The following is a 17,896-nucleotide window of genomic DNA, read 5'->3' as shown; positions in this document are numbered from 1 at the left end:
CAGTCCCCGTAAGGTGAGCGACCCCTGACCCAGGAGAAGGCCCACACTCCCCTGGGGTAAAGGTGTGGGAACTCGAACAGGGACGGGCTGCACCCCCATCTGGGGCATTAGTAAGAAGTCGGAGGAGGCGTGCAAGTCCATTCTTGCTCCATCCCTGGAGAGACCTCGTCGGTCGCCTTGATGAATCTGTTCCCATATTTTTGTGGGCCCTGGGACCGGGGGCCCACTATCCCGTTTTTTGGATTTTCATTATCAGATGTCTCTAGTGGGGGGAGGATTCTGCCCTTTATATCTCTCACCGAGCGACATAGCTCAGCCTTGTGGTAGCCTTTGCCACAACGGGAACAAAGAGTAGGGGGAGCCCTCTCTGTTGACTTGCAGTCCTTTTTTAGGTGTCCCGGCTTTCCACATTTAAAACAGACTCTTTTACCAGGCCCCTTAAAGGGGCGCTTCTGAGATTGTAAAATAGCTGCGGCCAGTCCTGCATTGGTAAGAGGTCCTCCAAGTTCCCTACAAACTCTAAGCCAATCTTGTAGCCCTTTATTTTTTCTAGGGGCTATAGCCGCGCAACATTCTTGGGTGGCCTGCTCAAAAATAAGTTGCTCAATAAGAGGCGCGGCTGTTTCAGGGTTGCCAAAAATGCGCCCTGCCGCCTCTGTCATTCGTGCCACGAAATCTGAAAAAGGCTCCTGGATTCCTTGAATAATCTTAGTGAGTTGGTTATTTACTTCTCCTTTTCTGGAAAGTGCTTTCCAAGCCCTAATGGCTGTATCAGCAATTTGCCGATATGCACCCCAATGATAATCTGTTTGATTGACGGCAAACCGCCCTTGGCCAGTCAAGAGATCGAACGTCCATTGTTGCTGTTCTGGAGTCAAGGCCATAGCATTAGCCCTGGCCTGCTCCTGAGCTGCCTCATGCCAAAGGGCTTTCCATTCCAAATATTGGCCCATGCTGACAAGTGATGCCTTTGTAACCGTCTGCCAGTCAGCTGGGGTCATGGCAGTCATAGCCAGTCTATCCACTTGAGCTAGAGTGAAATTAGCTGTTACTCCATATTTTCAGACTGACTCTGCCAATTCTTTTATCTGATTGTACTCTACAGGTGCGTGCACCCGTCCTCCCTCTGCTCCTTCAAAGACAGGGTAGGCGAGGCGTAGCTTTCTCTTTACCTTTTCTGGGAGGAAGGAGAAGGCCTTCGGGCGCATCTCGTAAGGGGGGGGGGCGCCGAAGGGGCCACCGGTGAAGGGGCCACATGGAGCTGCCGTTTTTTGAGCTCCCTGTTACTCGGAGGGTAATCATCAGGATGATATCTCTCCTCCTCGTATCTGGCCCCTTCCTCCTCTAAGTCGACTTCTTCCTCCGGGTCTAGACCTTCATCTTCTGAACTTTCAGAGTTGTCAGAATTATTAGTAGAACTATCAATATTTAAAGCCTCAAGTTCCCGTAAAGGGTAAACATTAGTACTAGTATTCCCTTTTTTCTTCTTTATTACAGGTGTGGGACCTTTAGGGTCCGATGCAGACACCCCCTTGTCCTTAGACATACCGGGGGGGGGGCTATTTTCCTTGACTGGGACTGTTTTTTTCTTGCGCGCGCCCAACCTCTCACTACGCTCAGTTTCTGACATGCTATCCTGAACTTCTTCTAAGACACCTCGTCCTTCAGCTACGACCGCCTGACAGGCTTCATCCTCCAAACAGTTCTTAACAAGTTTCCAGATGGCCTTGGTCCCTTGTCTTAGGTCTCCTTCGACTCGTTTTTTATCGAGGTCTCTACCCAATTTATTCCATGAGGCATGAGTCAAAGATCCGGAGCAGACGTACCAAGGAGCTACCCGATCGATTTCCTTAACAAAATTTTTCAGTGTCGGATGAGCGATCTTTATATCTCTTTGCTTCAGCACCGACTCTAAGGCCATAATGACAGACTGTGAGGAGCCCATGATGGCGAGCAGGTACCTGTGGCTTATCTACGTCAGCCTTACAAGTGCGAAGAAAACGAAAGTACAGTCCGCGCGGCTCTTTTAGCTACAAGAGGCTGAAATGCACACCAAGGTACTGCCACTTATCTACGTCGGACTTAACGTACCTAGCAGTTATAACGGTTGAAGCAAAGCATTCCCAAAATAAGGATCAAAAGTGCTCCCAGAACAATCACCAAGGCTTCCACGCTACCCTCCCAAGGCGGTGAAAGGTCCAATCCGAAATCCAGAAAAGGCATACCTCTCTGAGCGTACCTACCTGCAGTTCTGAATCCTCCTTGAATCCAAGGGGTCTCCGGCAGTGCTGACGATGTTGGGTTCCCAGGATTTCGGCACCAGATGTCCCGCGCTACCATCTCGCCAGCAAGAACGACGCGGCACACTCAGGATCCTTCTGCAGAAAAGCTTTAATGCATCTTGAGAGGGAGAGCATAAGCTTACAGAGCAGAGACCCCAGGGGAAGAAAACCCAGCCCTTAAATAGGTTAATGGTCCTCGCCTAGGACGTGTCATTCCCTGACTGGCTGCAGCTCGTCAGCCCTTATGATGCCACAGGAGAGGCAGTTTATCGGTTTGGCGCTACTGGATGCAGGCACCATCCTGTAATGGAGTATGTGGCTCCCCAAAGTCTTGGTAGGAAAAGCTTCTGCCCAGCCTGAAAATGTATCTATAAAAACTAATAAGTACTTGTTACCATACCTGGCTGGCTTAATTTCTGTAAAATCTACTTCCCAGTAGGCCCCAGGTTGGTGGCCCCTGAGCCTCTTCCCAGGAGTGTCCTGCATTAGTTATAGCACAGGCCTTGCAGCTTTTGACTACTTCTTCTCCCAAGTCAGAGAGTCCCATAACATAATAGTCGGAGGACATAACCACATCTTTTAGTTTCTTGGCCCCCAAGTGGCTCGGGTAATGTAAGTTGGTAACATACTTGTGCCCTTCTTTTTGTGGGAGGACTAGTTTTCCTCCTTCTGTCTCTACTGCCCCGTATGGTTTTTTTTTTTTTCTTAGCAGTCCTAATTCGCCCATAACTTGATGGTCCTCGGGGGTGTATCTAAAGTTGGTTTCACTGATATCATGATAATCTTTAGGCTCTTTGACTGCCAGGATCATTGCTCCCTGGGTCGCCTGTTTAGCAGTTAGGTCTGCCATCTGATTTCCTTTAGCCACAGCATCCCGAGCTTTTTGGTGTCCTGGACAATGTATGATGACTACCTTCTTTGGCCAATGTATGGCCTTGAGGAGGCTCAAAATTTTATTTATTTATTTTTTTGCAGATGTTAACAGTCCTCTTTGTATATTGCTCTGTGTATATGGGCAGTGGCAAAAGCATACCTGCTGTCAGTTGAGACTTTCCCCCTGCCATTCATAGAGCTGGTATCAAAGCCACAAGTTCGGCTTTCTGTGCCGAAGTCCTTCAGGGAGGCTATACCCAGACTACTTGCTTCCCATCTGCCACTTCTACCCCCGCCTTCTGCTTACCTTCAACTGCGAAACAGCTGCCGTCTGTATACCAGCTTGAACTTCCAGGCCAAGGCTGATCCCTCGGATCATTTTGGGTACCAGCTTCTTCTGCCAAAATGTCAGTGCAGTGATGGGTAGATGAGGTGTCATCAGTCTCAGGCAGTAGGGCAGCAGGATTGAGGACAGCAGGGGGAGCGAAGGTCACTGGTTCAGTCAACAAAAGGCTTTAATCACCTCCAGCCAGTTTGAGTCTCTTTTTAATAAAGGTGTGGGACACTTATGGAAACCCAGGAAGGAATGAGTCACTTGTCCTTCCCCCAAATCTACAGTTTGTAAGGTGGTCCACAGATATTGTTTCTGTCCAGTTGTTTCAATTACAATTGTCTTTTTTATTTTTGAACCTTTTCAATGGTTGTTTCAGCACAGAGTACTTAGCCCCTTTGTCCACTAGAAAGTCCATAGGGGTCCCCTCCACAGTCAGGGTTACCGTAGGTGCAGGGGAGGGGGGTCCGAGTCCCATCCCCTCTAATCCATCTTCTTCTAGGGCCAGTACCTTAAAGGCCCTTCTTTTCTCCTTTGGGCATTCTCTTGCCCAATGTCTTTTTTTTTTTTTTTTGCAATAAGCACATTGATCTTTGTCCAAGGGGTGCCTCTGCCTGTCTTCATTCATCTTTGGTCTTCTGTTGCTCAGGTTCCCTACCTGTCTAGGCCCTGTCTTTTTTTCCTTTCTTACCACTGCAGCCAAAATTTTATCAAATTTCTCTCTTGTCTATGATCCCTCTGGTCCTCTCTCTTCTTCTGCCTCTTGCCCCTCCTTGCTTCTCTTCCTCAGTCTCTCACTTATGAAACACTTTCTCTGCCTCCTTAACCAAATCCTGCAAGATATAATCCTGCAACCCTCTAACCACTGTAACTTTTCTTAATATCTGTTACTGACTGTCCTATGAAGGCCATAGCTACTGCTGACCCTCAGAGGTTGGGTCAAAGGGAGTAAAACGCCTGTGCCTGTAAGCCTCTTTAAACATTTAAGAAACACAGATGGCAGAGCCCTGCAGTGATTGACTGTCAGCTGCTCCCTACCTGCCTTAAGTTTGATATTGAAAACAGAAAAAGGGAACTAGATAAGGCCCATAACTGTTTACACATTTTTTAAACCAAAATCTCTTGAGACAACACACCAAAAATTTCTCTTGCTTTTTAGTCAACATAGCAAAAATTTCTTGCCTTTTAAACAACATAAAAACTCTTTACCAAAGTCTTTTTTGGTGTTTTTTTTTTCCAGTGGGAATGTATGACTACATTTTAAACAAGAACAGCATATAAAAATCCTATACTAATGTGAAACATTTGAGACCAACAATAGTTTTTTTTTAACATTAACCAAGATAATTTGTAAACAAGAACAGCATATAAAATCCTGTACCAGTGTGAACATTTGACCAGCCCCTATAAATGATGACAGATACTTATAATGCATAGGACCTGAAAGAGTTCTTCACCTGCGGAGCCAAGCCTTGGTCAGCGTTGACCGAAGGTTTGAGGCGTGCAGCTCCCAGGGCAGGCGGAGGGAACTTGTCCATCAGCATGGGGGGGGGCAGGGTGGTACACAGCACTGGGGAAAAAAGATTGTTAACCTCTTTAGGCCATAGCAATTACTCTCAGATTTTTTGTTTAGTGTTTGAAATCCTATTGGGGGTACATCCACCTTCTACAACTGTGTCTGGTAGCCTCGATACCTTGTAACAGGAAGGCTGAATAGCCCAGCCATCTATATAAGCATGCTGCCCCGCAGCCATGTGCTTGGGACCAAGGCTGATTTTTAATGAAATATACCCCATGTTCTACAGAGAACTGACCGTGCCACTCATATGTCATACCACAGAACTGAGAAACGCCACCCGCGTATCTCACCAGAGAACTGAACATGCTACCTGCGTGTAAGGCAAAACAGAGTCCGAAGATATACAGACAAAGGCTAACAAAACAAAAATACAAAACCACTGATCCAGGGTCAACGTCACAAGTAAGAAAACAAAAGACTGAAGACACACAAGACACGCAAACAAATGTCTGTCTCCACTGAGACAGACAAAACCATTCCAAAAATACAGAAATACAGAAGGCTGAGAGGACATAGTTCTTCCAATCCAGGAGAACTTCCGTATCCTCACCAGCACCCAGACGGTAATCTCCCAGGCGTCCCTGGGTCCCTTCTCACCTCCCAGGGCGTCTCCTGGGGAAGCAGTCAGTGATCTAGCATGTCTGCTGATCACTCCTTCATCTCCTCCTGAGACACGAGCGACTGCAAAACCGAAAATACAGAACCTGAACTCAGCACGCACAGAAACACAAAGACACAGACACGGCTATAACCTCAAAGTACAGAACCTGAACCTGAATTCAACCGACAGGGAAACACAAAATAAGTCATGACTGTAAACTCGAATGTACAGAACCTGAACCTGAATTCAACTGGCACAATCTGGCACAAAAACATAAAGGACCTGCTGACACACAGACAAAGACATATAGACAATGTCTCACCTCCAAGCACCCAAGTGGGTCTTCGGAGACAAGGGTGGTCGCTAATCCAGGACGAGCCCCCAAATGAAAGACCCCCCCAGTACGGGGAGACTCTCACTCAAGTCTCGGGATAAGACGACCACCCCCCCCCCCCCAGTAACTCACAAGAGACCATCCTTGCTGCAATCACACGAGGCTTTAATTGATGAGATGAGAGTGGAACCAGTGCACTGGGGCTGAGACTCATAACCCACGCAGGGGGAGAGTTCGACCCCGAGTGACTGGGAGAAGCGATTTTTAAGGGAAGAAACCACAGCCCTGTGATCCGGAATTGGCAGGGAGTGTGTCACAAAAAATTCCGAAAATACCAGTGAAGATCACAAGGGGGCAACCCCCTGCCTCTCAGGACCACTCCCAAGGTCATTATCAGCTAGTTCTTAAAACACATTACAATGACAATCACAAGGGGGAAACTCCCTGTTTTTTAAGATTATTCTCAAGATTATAACCTAACTTTATCTTCAGCTAGTTCCTGAAACACAGCCACTAAGGGGCTAATCCTAGATTTTTGATTCTTCTCTTCCTGCTTGGATTTTTGGCTATTTTCTTCCTGCTGGAGGGGACCTGGATTTATCCAGGGCTTTCTTTGGGGATACCTGGAGTTATCCAGGTCTTTCAGGACCATTGTGGTCGTTGTCCACTCTCTCCCCTGAGAGTGCTCCAGCTTCCCAAGAATAAATTTATCTGTGTTCTACACTGGGCTCCGTGTGTCCAGTTCATTCAACCCAAACACAGGGAGCTGAGAGGAGGCTAGAGCTACGCCCCACTTAGAGCCTCAGATTTAGACTCTGGGAAGACTGCTGGGTGACCTCACAGAAGTCACCTCTGTTGTTCCTTTTGCAAACTACAGCTCCCAGCATTCCCCTGGACTGGAAGCCACAAAGGCACAGGACACTTCTCCCATACCCTACCACCCTCAGTCTTCAGGTAAGGTAGAATGGACTAACTACTCTTTAAAGGAAGCTCTCATTAAGATGTCACAGGAACTCCACCTCGACTGGGTAAGGCTTCTGCCCCTTGCTCTTCTCAGGCTTCGGGCTCTCCCAAAGGGCCCCCTTTTCATTTCACCCTTCAAACTCATGTATGGGCGGCCGGTTTTAACCCCGGCCTCTCATCGGGAACCTCTCCCCTTCCTGAAAACCTGCTCACTCCCCTCCTTTTCCACTTACGATCGCTACTGTGGGACTTCACAGATCACTCATTACCTCAACCATGTGCTAATACATGTCCACCGCCGGTTAAAATAGGGGATAAGGTATTACTCTCACCTCCAGGCCAGCGTCCCTCACCTCTTTCCCCTAAATGGCAAGGCCCTTTCAGAGTAATTCTTCTAACTCCCACTTCTAACTTGAAGGAATTCCTCATTGGATTCACCTGTCACATCTTAAACTGTTCATCTCCATGGCTCAAGATAATCCTTCATACACGGTAACCCAGACAGGACCTTGTTATCTTAAGTTCCAGAGGACACAAAGCTTCTTAACATAACAGGTCAGTTGCTGACTGCAGCAGTGACCCCTGAAATGTTAAAGAATATACGGTTAAAATCTATTTCTTTTGAGACACTTTCTTTAAGCTCCAGGACGCCAGCCCGACCCACCTAAACAAATCAAACACAAGCGGATCATTAATGGAATAAGTATCATTTAATTTTTATCATTCTTAACCCCAGACCTCCTAAGACTCCCCCACCCCAAATCTCCCCTTTAATTTTCCAAACCTCCTCTCCCCTTTAATTTTTTCCTCTCTACTAATGTGACTTTTGTCTTCCAGCATCTTAACGATGACCCAGCTACTCAGAAAAAAGCCAGACCTCAAACGCCAGCGGACAGAACATCAGCCACCTCAAATGCTAGCGGTCAGGACATAACCAACAGGACATCAGCCACCTCAAACGTCAGCGGTCAGGACATAACCAACAGGACATCAGCCACCTCAAACGCCAGCGGACAGGACATAACCAACAGGACATTGCCAAAATAATCGGACACTCCCTGGATCCCTCGACGCCCAAAGCCAGCAAGAAGCAGTCATGAGAGACCAGGCTACACCCCCATTCCCTACCCTTTAAGGCCCCCCCAATTTTTTTAATAAAACCAAAAGGGTGAAATGTTGTTCCTTTTGCAAACTACAGCTCCCAGCATTCCCCTGGACTAGAAGCCACAAAGGCACAGGACACTTCTCCCAGACGCCCTTGTATTCCTCATTAAAGGTGGGGGTCACCATGAGCCCCCTCTCTCTTTCCCCCTCTCCTTTCATCTCTGCACACCCCTACCCTACTTGTTGTTACCCCTCCCCCATTAACGTGCACCCACGTGGGACCACCGCGTGTTCGTGTCTCCTTCCTAACCCTGTACCGCCGTGTGTCTCTCATAATGTCTCCACTCTCTAACCCCGCAGACAAGAAAGGCAGAAACAAGAAAAACAACCTCTACCAAGCAGCAGGGAGTGCTCACCTGCCAGCCATGGCCTTTCGCAGCCCTTTGTTCTCCTGCCCCTGCCTCCAGAGCCGCCTCTGTCACCTGGTTAGGCCTTCTTAATCCCTTCCTATCTTAAGGCCCAGCCCCACCCAGAAGAAGACATAACAATTCTCAGGACTTTTATCCTGAACCTGAACTCTGTCCTCAATTCAAAAGTTATATTAATGCCCAGAAGCTCCTATTGTCAACAAAGTCTCCACTCAAGAATATGACAGAGGGCTGAAGAGCAGATTTAGAGGTGTCAAAGGGGCTCCCTGTTTTTATAGATGAATGGAGATCTGTTCTCAGTGTGCTGGTCAGAAGGCTCACACTGACCCTGTAACTCTGGTTCCCGGGGAATCCATGCCTCTAGCCTTGGGGGCCATCTGCCCTTAAAAACAAAACAAAAGATACAAAAAAGAAAAAGATTATGATAAGGAGGCTGGGAAATGGCTTAATCAGTAACGTGGGGGACTTTAGCCAAGCCCCCAGAATCCATTCTAAAAGACATGCTAAAACACAATAGTGCAGGTTATAACCCCTGTGTGGGGGTGGGGCAGCAGATTCTAGGGCTTTCTAGGGATCACTAAGGACTAATCAGCTTAGCAGGAAAGGCGAGCTACAGGTTCAGGGAGAGACCCTGTCTCAAGAACATATGCAGGGGAGCCCTAGAGGATGCCCTGGAGCTGACTTACAGGTGGTTATGAGCTGCCCAACTTGGATACTGGGAACCAAACCTGGGTCTGCTGGAAGAGTGGGAAGTTCTCTAGCTGCGGAACCATCTCTTCTGCCCTTAAAATGTTTTGCTACAGCCAGTGTGAGGTAAATTCATAGGCTTGAGGGTGAGGTCCAGGAGGCCTTGAAAACTGACATGAAATTAACAGAAAAAGCCGTCTGGCAGGGAGGAAGGCTGGAGTTACCCTAGTTACTTCCCATCTCTAGAGGGCTGTCTAGAACTTCTGGGGTGACTGATGGAGGCATAGAGCACACAGAGTGTCTGAATGGGGACCTATGGCACATTACAATATCAAAAAGCACACCCTTGGGTGGAGATTCAAATGCTTCAGACATGGGACATATGAAGTTGCTTGCAGAACTACATGTCTCAGAGCATGTTGGAGAAACCCTGCACTATCCAATGACTCATATGGCCTGCCTATGTTAATGCAGGCACCTATCCTTTGCACAACAGTGTGACTGAGTGGCTAACCTTTCTCACTATAGTCTCTCTGCTTCTGCTGCAACCTCATGTTCCCATTTAGATCCTTGTCCATGGGCACAAGACCTGGAACTCCCAACAGGTGCCCATCAAACTCTGATAGCCATCGATACCTAAGACTCACCGTGTTGTGGATGTTACCCTCAGCTTGAATGGCATCAGACTTTAAAAGTATCTTTTATTCTTTTTCCATATTCTCTTTCCTTCTTTTCCTTTTCTTCTTTTCTTCCCCCATATATTCGTTTGTTTGTTTGTTTGTTTGTTTTCTGAGATAGGGCTTCTCTGTGTATCTTTGGATGCACTGGGACTCACTCTGTAGACCAGGTTGGCCTCAAACTCACAGAGATCTGCCTGCCTCTGCCTTCCTAGTGCTGGGCTTTAAGATGTGTACCACCACTGCCCGGCTGCTTTCTTCTTTCTTTTTAATTTATTTCTTTTTTACAGGCTAACTTTAATGGTATCTAATTTATGATAGTAGATTCTGTGCAGTTCACTTGTACAGGGACTTTGATCACTGGTAGACACATGAATTCTGCAGATATACAACCAAGAGACTCTGGTCCCTGTTCCACCCCAGCCCCAGCCCACTGATCTACTTCTGTCATTTGCATTTTCTAGAGTTTGACATAAATGGTATCCTACCCATGTGCTGTATTTTTCCCCCTTTTGGTATTTTAACAGACTCATTTGTATAGTGTGTCATTCATATTTTATAGTGTATCATTTATATAGTGTGTGTTAATAAATCTTCATTTCTGTAGAGTGTTCTAGGATATGAATTTACTATGGTTTTTTATTGATAAGAAAAAGGCCTAAGCCAAGCAGTGATTTAATTACTTCAGTTTCTGTGTGGTTATTTCGGGAGTCTGGGTGGCTGGGAAATGAACAAGTAGCCTCCTTCAACAGCCTAGTCCAAATTTTCCTATTTTAAATTAATTGTTGTCTTCTTGTTTTGGAGTCCCAAGAGTTTATTACCCACCTCTCCCTCCATCCATATGTATGTATTAGATAGGGTCTCACTATATAGGACTAAATAGGAAGCATGATAATCTCATGCTTCCAAGTTCTCAACTTGCATGTAAAAATCTGGGCATGGCCACATGCTTTTAACCCAACATTGGAGGGCAAGACAAGAGCTTGTAGTCAGCCAGCCAGCTTAGCCAAAGCAGCAGGCATCTGGTTCAGTGAGAGACCCTAACTAAACGGAATAAGTCAGAGAGTAAAAGAGGATGAGACCCAACATTCTCCTCCTAACATTTGGCCTCTGCCTGTGCCCACTTGGGTACATGTACTCACAAACTCACATACATGTAACATACATACATACATACATATATCATATATATAACATGTACATAAAACACACACCTAAAAATTAAAAAACTAAAATTAAAGATCAGTTTTTTTAAAAAAGAGCACACATGTGATACATATATACAGGCAAATACTCATACACATCAAATAAAACAATAAATCTCAAAAAATAGCAACAACAAAGATACCAAGGAGGGGTGCCTTGACACTCCCACACCAGAGTCTGCTTCTGCTGCCATAATACTCAGTGGGAATATTTATTATGACCCTCTGAACCACTTCTGTGGACACTGAACAAAGAATATGACCAGGTAGGGATGGAGGACTTGCTAGCCCTGTCCCCTGGCTCTTCCCTGGCTTTATCTGGAAAAATATAGGCAGCAAGACAATCTGAGAGGCTGGACATGGTGGCAGATGCTTTAATCCCAGTACTCGGGAGGCAGAGACAGGCAGATCTCTGTGAGTGGAGGCCAGCCTGATCTACAGAGGGAGTTCCGGGACAGCCAGGGCTATGATAGTGAGACCCTGCCTTGAAAATCAACTCTCCTCTGGCGTGGTGTGGGAGGTGCTTCTGTATATGTGTTGCTTTTATTGGTTAACAAATAAAGAAGCTGCTTTTGGTCAATGGCTTAAGAGAATAAAGCCAGGCTAAAAGAGATATACAGAGAGAATAAGTAGAGTCAGGGAGAAGTCATGTAGCTGCCCGCAGGAGACAGATGCCTTCAGCTGCAGCCCATCAAAACTTTGCCAGTAGGCCACAACTTCTTGGTGATGACCAGATTAATAGAGATGGGTTAGCTGAGGATATAAGAGCTAGCTAGAAATACACTTAAGCCATTGGCCAAACAGTATTGCAAATAATATAGTTTCTGTGTGATTATTTCTGGTCTGGGCAGCTGGGAACAAACAAGCAGCCTCCTACCACCCCCCACCAAATAAAAGCAGAGGAGTCATAAAGTCCTGGAAGTGTGAACCAGCAATCAGTTTGTCTTCTGTCCCAGCACTTTCTAGCTGGACACAGCTCAGACTCCAACATTCCATGATTACGGAACCTGTTCTTTCTGTTGCTGCATTTCGGGGTGGTGGAGGCTCATTTCTTACGAGGCTCACAGATTCTTGAGTCTCTTTATTGACTTTACCCTAACTGAGTGGCAGTGTCATTTCAGAAGAGCAAACTCACTGCATATCCTGTGTTTCTCTTGTGGGGAAGGAACCCTGGTTCTAGACTCTAGATCCAGGAAGGTAAAGACTCAGTCTGGGGAAGTCCCAGCCAAGGACTATGAGCTGGAGGCCAACCTGACCCACACAGTGAGACTTTGTATTAAAAGAAGAAAAACCAAGAGGGGAAGAAGAGGCACATGTGTAAGTGCCTGTGTGCATGTGTGTACGTGCGTGCGTACGTGCGTGTGTGTGTGTGTGTGTGTGTGTGTGTGTGTGTGTGTGTGCCTGCACGCACAGAGACATAAGTTAACACTAGGTATCTACTTGATCACTCTCCACTTTATTGAGGCAATTTCTCTCATTGAACCCAGAGTTTGCCAATTCTGGTTAGTCTATCTAGACAGATTGCTGGGAGGAGGTGGGGGTCCCTGTCTCTCCCCAGTGCTGGGATTATAGGCATCCCTGTGCCTACTGGCTTTTACATGCATCCAGGGGCAAAAGCTTCACCCACTGAGCCATCTCCGTCTCCCCACTGTCTTCTTTATGCTGTTATCTGCTTATTAATTTTACTGTGTTGTTTTGTTTTTGCTGTGTAGCCTAGGCTGGTCTTGTCTGTCGATGATTCCCCTTCTTAGCATCCTGATTGCTGGGATTATAGGTGTGCATGACCACACTTGACTCAAAAGAAGCAACTAAATAAAAATGTTATTTTATTCTGTCTGTCATGCTTTTTGTCTTCTCACATAATTCAAACCAAGACAGAAAAAAAGAGATGATTCTTATTAGTACAACTCTTCTATATCTTAATTATTTGTCTATAAAGAAGAGTACCAGACTTAATTTGCCCAGAGAAAAGACATTAGAGGTAGGTGACTTTGCCAGGATCAGGTAGCAAGAGGGAGATGTGTCTGTCATTGTCTGCAAAACAGAACTATTCTTCGGGGATTCTATTGGCTATTGGCTATGAAGAGGGATGTCCACGTCCCACTCTGTGTGCGTGTATGTATATGTATGTTGGTATGTGTGTATATGTGTGTGTATGTGTGCGTCTGTATGTATATGTGTGCGTATGTATGTGTGTATGTATGTATATGTGTGTGTATGTGTGTGTGTCTGTGTTTGTGGTGTGTATGTGTGTATAAGTGTGTGTGTATGTGTGTGTTGATGTGTGTATGTGTATGTATATGTTGGTGTGTGTATGTACGTGTGTATGTATATGTATGTATGTGTGTGCATATATGTGTGTGTATATAAACGCAGATGGTCCTTATGTTTACAGGGCAAACATTTTACAGACAGTTATCTCCCCAGCCCCTTGCTTACTTTTTAGAGACAGGATCTCACGTAGCCCAGGCTGGCCTTGGATTTACTGCAGCTGGCCATGTATTCCTTATCCTCTTGTCACTACCCCTCAAGTGCTCAGACTGCAGGCATTTACCACATGCCTGACTCCCAGCAGGCACTGAAAAGCATCTCTGTCCAAGATAAAGCAATGAGCAAGACTGTGAGACCTCCGTCCCCCTGGAGCTTCCGTGAGTTGATGCGCACTGAGGATCAGCAGCACACAAGCAATGAATGAAGTAGTTTCCAAGTGCTAAGTGCTGGGAAGGAAATAGGACACAACAGGAGAGTGACGTGTGGGACAGGAGTACTATCTTACACGGAAAGGTTGGCAGGATCTTCTCACAAGAGCTGGCAGCATGCTAGACCTGCGGCTCCAGAGGCCTCAGGAGGAACAGAACAGCCCAGTGTAGAGGCATTTCAATTGCATTTTAATAAATAAAGTCTACCTGAAGATCTCAGAGTAAAACAGTCCCACTGGTCAGCCTTACAGACCAGGTTATGGTAACACACACCTTTAATCCCAGTAACCACACTAGTTGCCATAGAAACCAGGTGGTGCATATCTTTAATCCCACTGATGCATGCCTTTAATTCCAGCCTTAGAGAAGAATATAAGATGGGAGGAGAGGGGGAGACAACTCTCAGAGACAGTCTCATTCTGAGATTCCTGGACGTAGGATCGCTATTTCAGACTGAGGTCGAGGTAAGAGCCTGAAGCTGGCTGTTTTGCTTTCCGGATCTTCAGGTTGAACCCCAATTTCTGACCCCAAGTTTTTATTAATCATGCTTTGCTCCAGGCTGATACATCAGACAGCACAAAGGCTGGGAGTCTAACAGCAGATCTGCGGGATTGAGGAGCCCTGAGGCTTAGTGGGCTGGGAGAAGGTATGTCAGCGGCAGATTGGCCTGATCCTGCAGGACCTCCCAGGCCCTGGCACACAGGGTGGACTTTAGCCTACTGCAGCTTAAGAAGTCACCAGCTATCTCAGCGCAAGGATGGCAGAGGTCTTCTTTGTTGCCTTATCTAAAGGATTAGCTCAGCCAGTGGACTCTATCCAGCCCGCCTCTTCTCTTTATGGTTTAGTTGACTGTGGTCCTTCCCTGTTCACCCGGTCTCCATCCCTCAGAACAGCTGGCAGATAGAAATGAAAATGAAAGAATGGGTGGATAAATGCTGTGGGCTTTGCTCTGGGTGCAGGGAGCAGGAATGCAAAATGAGCAAGGCCAGGAGCTGAGGCTGTGGGTTCACTGGGCTTTTGGGTCATTTGCTCTCCAAAAAGGGTGTTGCTATGCTCGAATAATTCACAAAAGAGAAAGTTCAATCGCTGAATAGACAGGTGGGAGAAATTCTAAAGGCATGCAAATGCTAAAAGAAAAATTACTCTAGTTTTACTTATTATGTGTGCCCGTGTCCGTGCCCATGTCCGTGTGTGTGTGTGTGAGTGTGTGTGTGTGTGTGTGTGTGTGTGTGTGTGTGTGTTGCAATATAACCCTCTCTGGCCAGGAACTTGCTACGTGGACCCATTGACTTCAATATCACAATGATCTCACCTTTCTCTGAATTGCTGGGACTACATTTACTGGTGGTTGGGGGCGGGGTGCACAAACCTAGAGAACAACTTTTGGGAGCTGGTTCTTTCCTTTGACCACGTGGGTATCAGGATCGAACTCAGGGCAGTAGCCTTGGACACAGAGGTTGTAAAGCTACTTCACATCCCCTGGGCTGTCTTGCTTATCCCTGGATTTACGTCTAAGGGTAAGGACAATGGTTTCTCCTTATTGTTTTACCAGTAAACCTCCTGCTAGACAGTAACCTAGTGATCTTCCTGGCCCCGTGAAACATCTCAACCCAGGGTTGGAGACACAACTCAGCTCACAATTACTTTGATGAAAACCCAAGTAGCAGCAGATTAAAGAGTTAGAAAAGGTATAAAATAGCCATGCTTCCCCGTCCCCCCATCCCCAGTGCTGGGGCTCGAACCCAGAGCCTTGCACTTGCTCGGCAAGCACACTACATTGAGCTAAACCCTCAACCTCAACCCTTATAAAAACAGCCTTGCTTTGCCAGGAAATAAACTTCCCTTAGCGGGATGGGCAGCCAGTGCCCATTGTCCTGGAGCAGCCCATGGAAAGAACATGCTGGAAGGAAACAGGAACACCAAATGGGACCTGTGGGGCAATAGGACCAGATAAGCTTGCTCATGGTGGCTTTGTCTTCCCACGTGGAATTATCTGGGTTAAAGGGAGATTCAGATACCAGTCTGTGGGGCTTTTGGTTCCCTTGGCTTTATTTCATAATAAATAGATAGGAGCTTACTCTCTATCCCAGGTTAGCCTGGAACCCAGTATGTAGCCCAGGCTGGCCTCAAACTTGTGTATATTTTAGGTGTGATCTAACCTGGTTCAACACATGAGGCTCATGCACTGGCTCTGCGTCCCCAAATTTCTTGGCCTTCCCAAGAAAGGCAGGGATTTGACCTGTAAATTTTACCAGTTCACCCCACTGAGTCAGTCAACTCTTAAATACTTTTTTATCACATCATGATCAATTTAATGCACTACTTAATTGCATTTTATAATCTATCTTCTAGAATGGAATTTTCTAGAAGTTCCATAAAGGGGCTTCCCCCAGGAAGTTTGACTTTTCACTTCTTCCTCTTCTACTTGCCAACTGGATTTATGAAAAGTTTGACTGAGATTTAAAAAAACAAAGAGTGAGTGGTCTAGGGATGAAGACCTGCCCTCGGGGTGCAGCCTGGCCCGGAGGAAAGCCGATAAATGACAAACGGACTGTCTGTACTTTCCTGGGTTCTTAGGCATTCTGGTTTGTTCCTGTCCACTTTCCACAGTCCAGCCGTCCAGAAAAGTAGGCTTGGGGTGTGTTTCAGCCAGAGCTGAGTCACACTGCACTGAGGCCCAGTGGCTTTCAGGTGTCTCTCCATACACAGCAACAGGTCACATAGATTCAGTGTGCGTGTAAGTGTGTGTGTGTGAGAGTGTGTGTCTGTGTGTGTGAGTGTGTCTGTGTGTATATGTGTCTCTCTGTGTGTCTGTGAATGTGTGTGAGTGTGTATCTGTGTGTGAATGTGTCTGTGTGTGTGTGTCTGTGAGTGTGTGTCTGTGTGTGTATATGTGTCTCTGTGTGTGTCTGTGAGTGTGTGTCTGTGTGCGTCTGCATGTGAAGCTATACCTCTGAATTTATTTCAGTTTTTCTGATTACACAAAGAGGAAATCCTAGGCTCACCAAGCATATCTTCAGTTATTCCTGAATGCAGATGTAGCTCTCTTCATAGGAGATCTGGCTTCAGGGAGGGCCTTTGGCAGTCAAAAATGTCCACCTAGACTCAATATTCTATTTTTACTATTTTTATTTTATAACCACTTTCTATTTACAGCCAAGAAAAGTCATTCTTTTCTATCTGTGGTTGTGATGTAAACTTTAAAAGCAGTTCATAGGACCAGCAGGATGGCTCAGCCAGTGAAGGATCTGACACCAAGCGTGAGGCGCTTTATTCCTGGAACCCAGATTCCTTCCATACATGTGCTGTGATATGCATGCGCACATACTAATATATATATATATATATATGTATGTATGCACACACACACACAAATAATTGAATGTTAAAAATCACAAGAAAATTCATCTATATCTTTAAAACTGCAAGTGAATTTCAAACAAAATATCATGTACAGAGTATGGAGAAGATTTGTAATTTGTCAAGTATCCTGAGGTTAGCAAGATGTGGTGGTACATGCTATTAGTCTCAGGACTCCAGAGATAAACAGGGGAATTTGCAATGAGACCCTGTCTCAAAAAAATTGGAAGTCAGCACTCCTGTGCGCTGGGCCTTAAGCATGGAAGGGGTTGGAGAGGAGAGCCACATCCAGCTCAACCCTTGCTCACTTTCCTCTTTTAGTGGTGGGAGGGGACATTTTCCATGAGTTACATGTGCTTTTCTCTGGTTGTTTCCCTGTAGGGCATAAGGGCCTCGTCCCTGTCACAGCACAGAGAGCCCTGAATCAGAGCTTCTCAACTTCAGGCAACCGTGTCCTATCATTGGGATTCTTTATTTGGTTTTAGGGCTTTTTCTTTTAATTTTTACTTTATGTACATTAGTGTTTTCCTGCATGTATGTGTGAGGGTGTCAGAACCCCTGGAACTGGAGTTACAAACAGTTGTGAACTGCCACGTGGGTGCTGGGAATTGAACCCAGAAGCTCTGGAAGAGTAGCCAGGCTGTTAACCATTGAACCATCTCGCCAGCCCTCCACTAATCCTTAACTATACCTTTTATATTCTTTAGAAAAGGGTGTCAGCTTCCTGGAACTGAGGTTATGGGTGGTTGTAAGCCACTTAACCACTGAGCCGG

At 46.2% G+C, this 17,896-nt stretch overlaps 2 protein-coding genes across 2 annotated transcripts in view; both read right to left on the bottom strand.

The window, feature by feature from the left end:
* Positions 1 to 107: 107 nt before the first annotated feature.
* Positions 108 to 1,945, bottom strand: LOC121462049 (endogenous retrovirus group K member 10 Gag polyprotein-like). Its single transcript, XM_041673470.1, is given in 2 exon segments — positions 108 to 1,261; positions 1,549 to 1,945. Coding segments are annotated over 2 exon segments (1,551 nt in total).
* Positions 1,946 to 3,629: 1,684 nt separating this feature from the next.
* Positions 3,630 to 17,896, bottom strand: part of LOC121461695 (protein HEG homolog 1-like) — a 117,200-nt gene continuing 102,933 nt past the window's right edge. The window contains exon 19 of the transcript XR_005976221.1: positions 3,630 to 3,648. The gene's annotated coding sequence lies outside the window, so the exon portion shown is untranslated. The remainder of the gene's footprint in view (positions 3,649 to 17,896) is intronic.

The sequence above is a fragment of the Microtus oregoni genome, unplaced genomic scaffold (genome assembly GCF_018167655.1).
Source record: "Microtus oregoni isolate MIOR12 unplaced genomic scaffold, Mior012 000023F_ref0000262, whole genome shotgun sequence".
Classification (NCBI taxonomy): domain Eukaryota; kingdom Metazoa; phylum Chordata; class Mammalia; order Rodentia; family Cricetidae; genus Microtus; species Microtus oregoni.
This window is presented reverse-complemented; position numbering and strand designations above follow the sequence as displayed.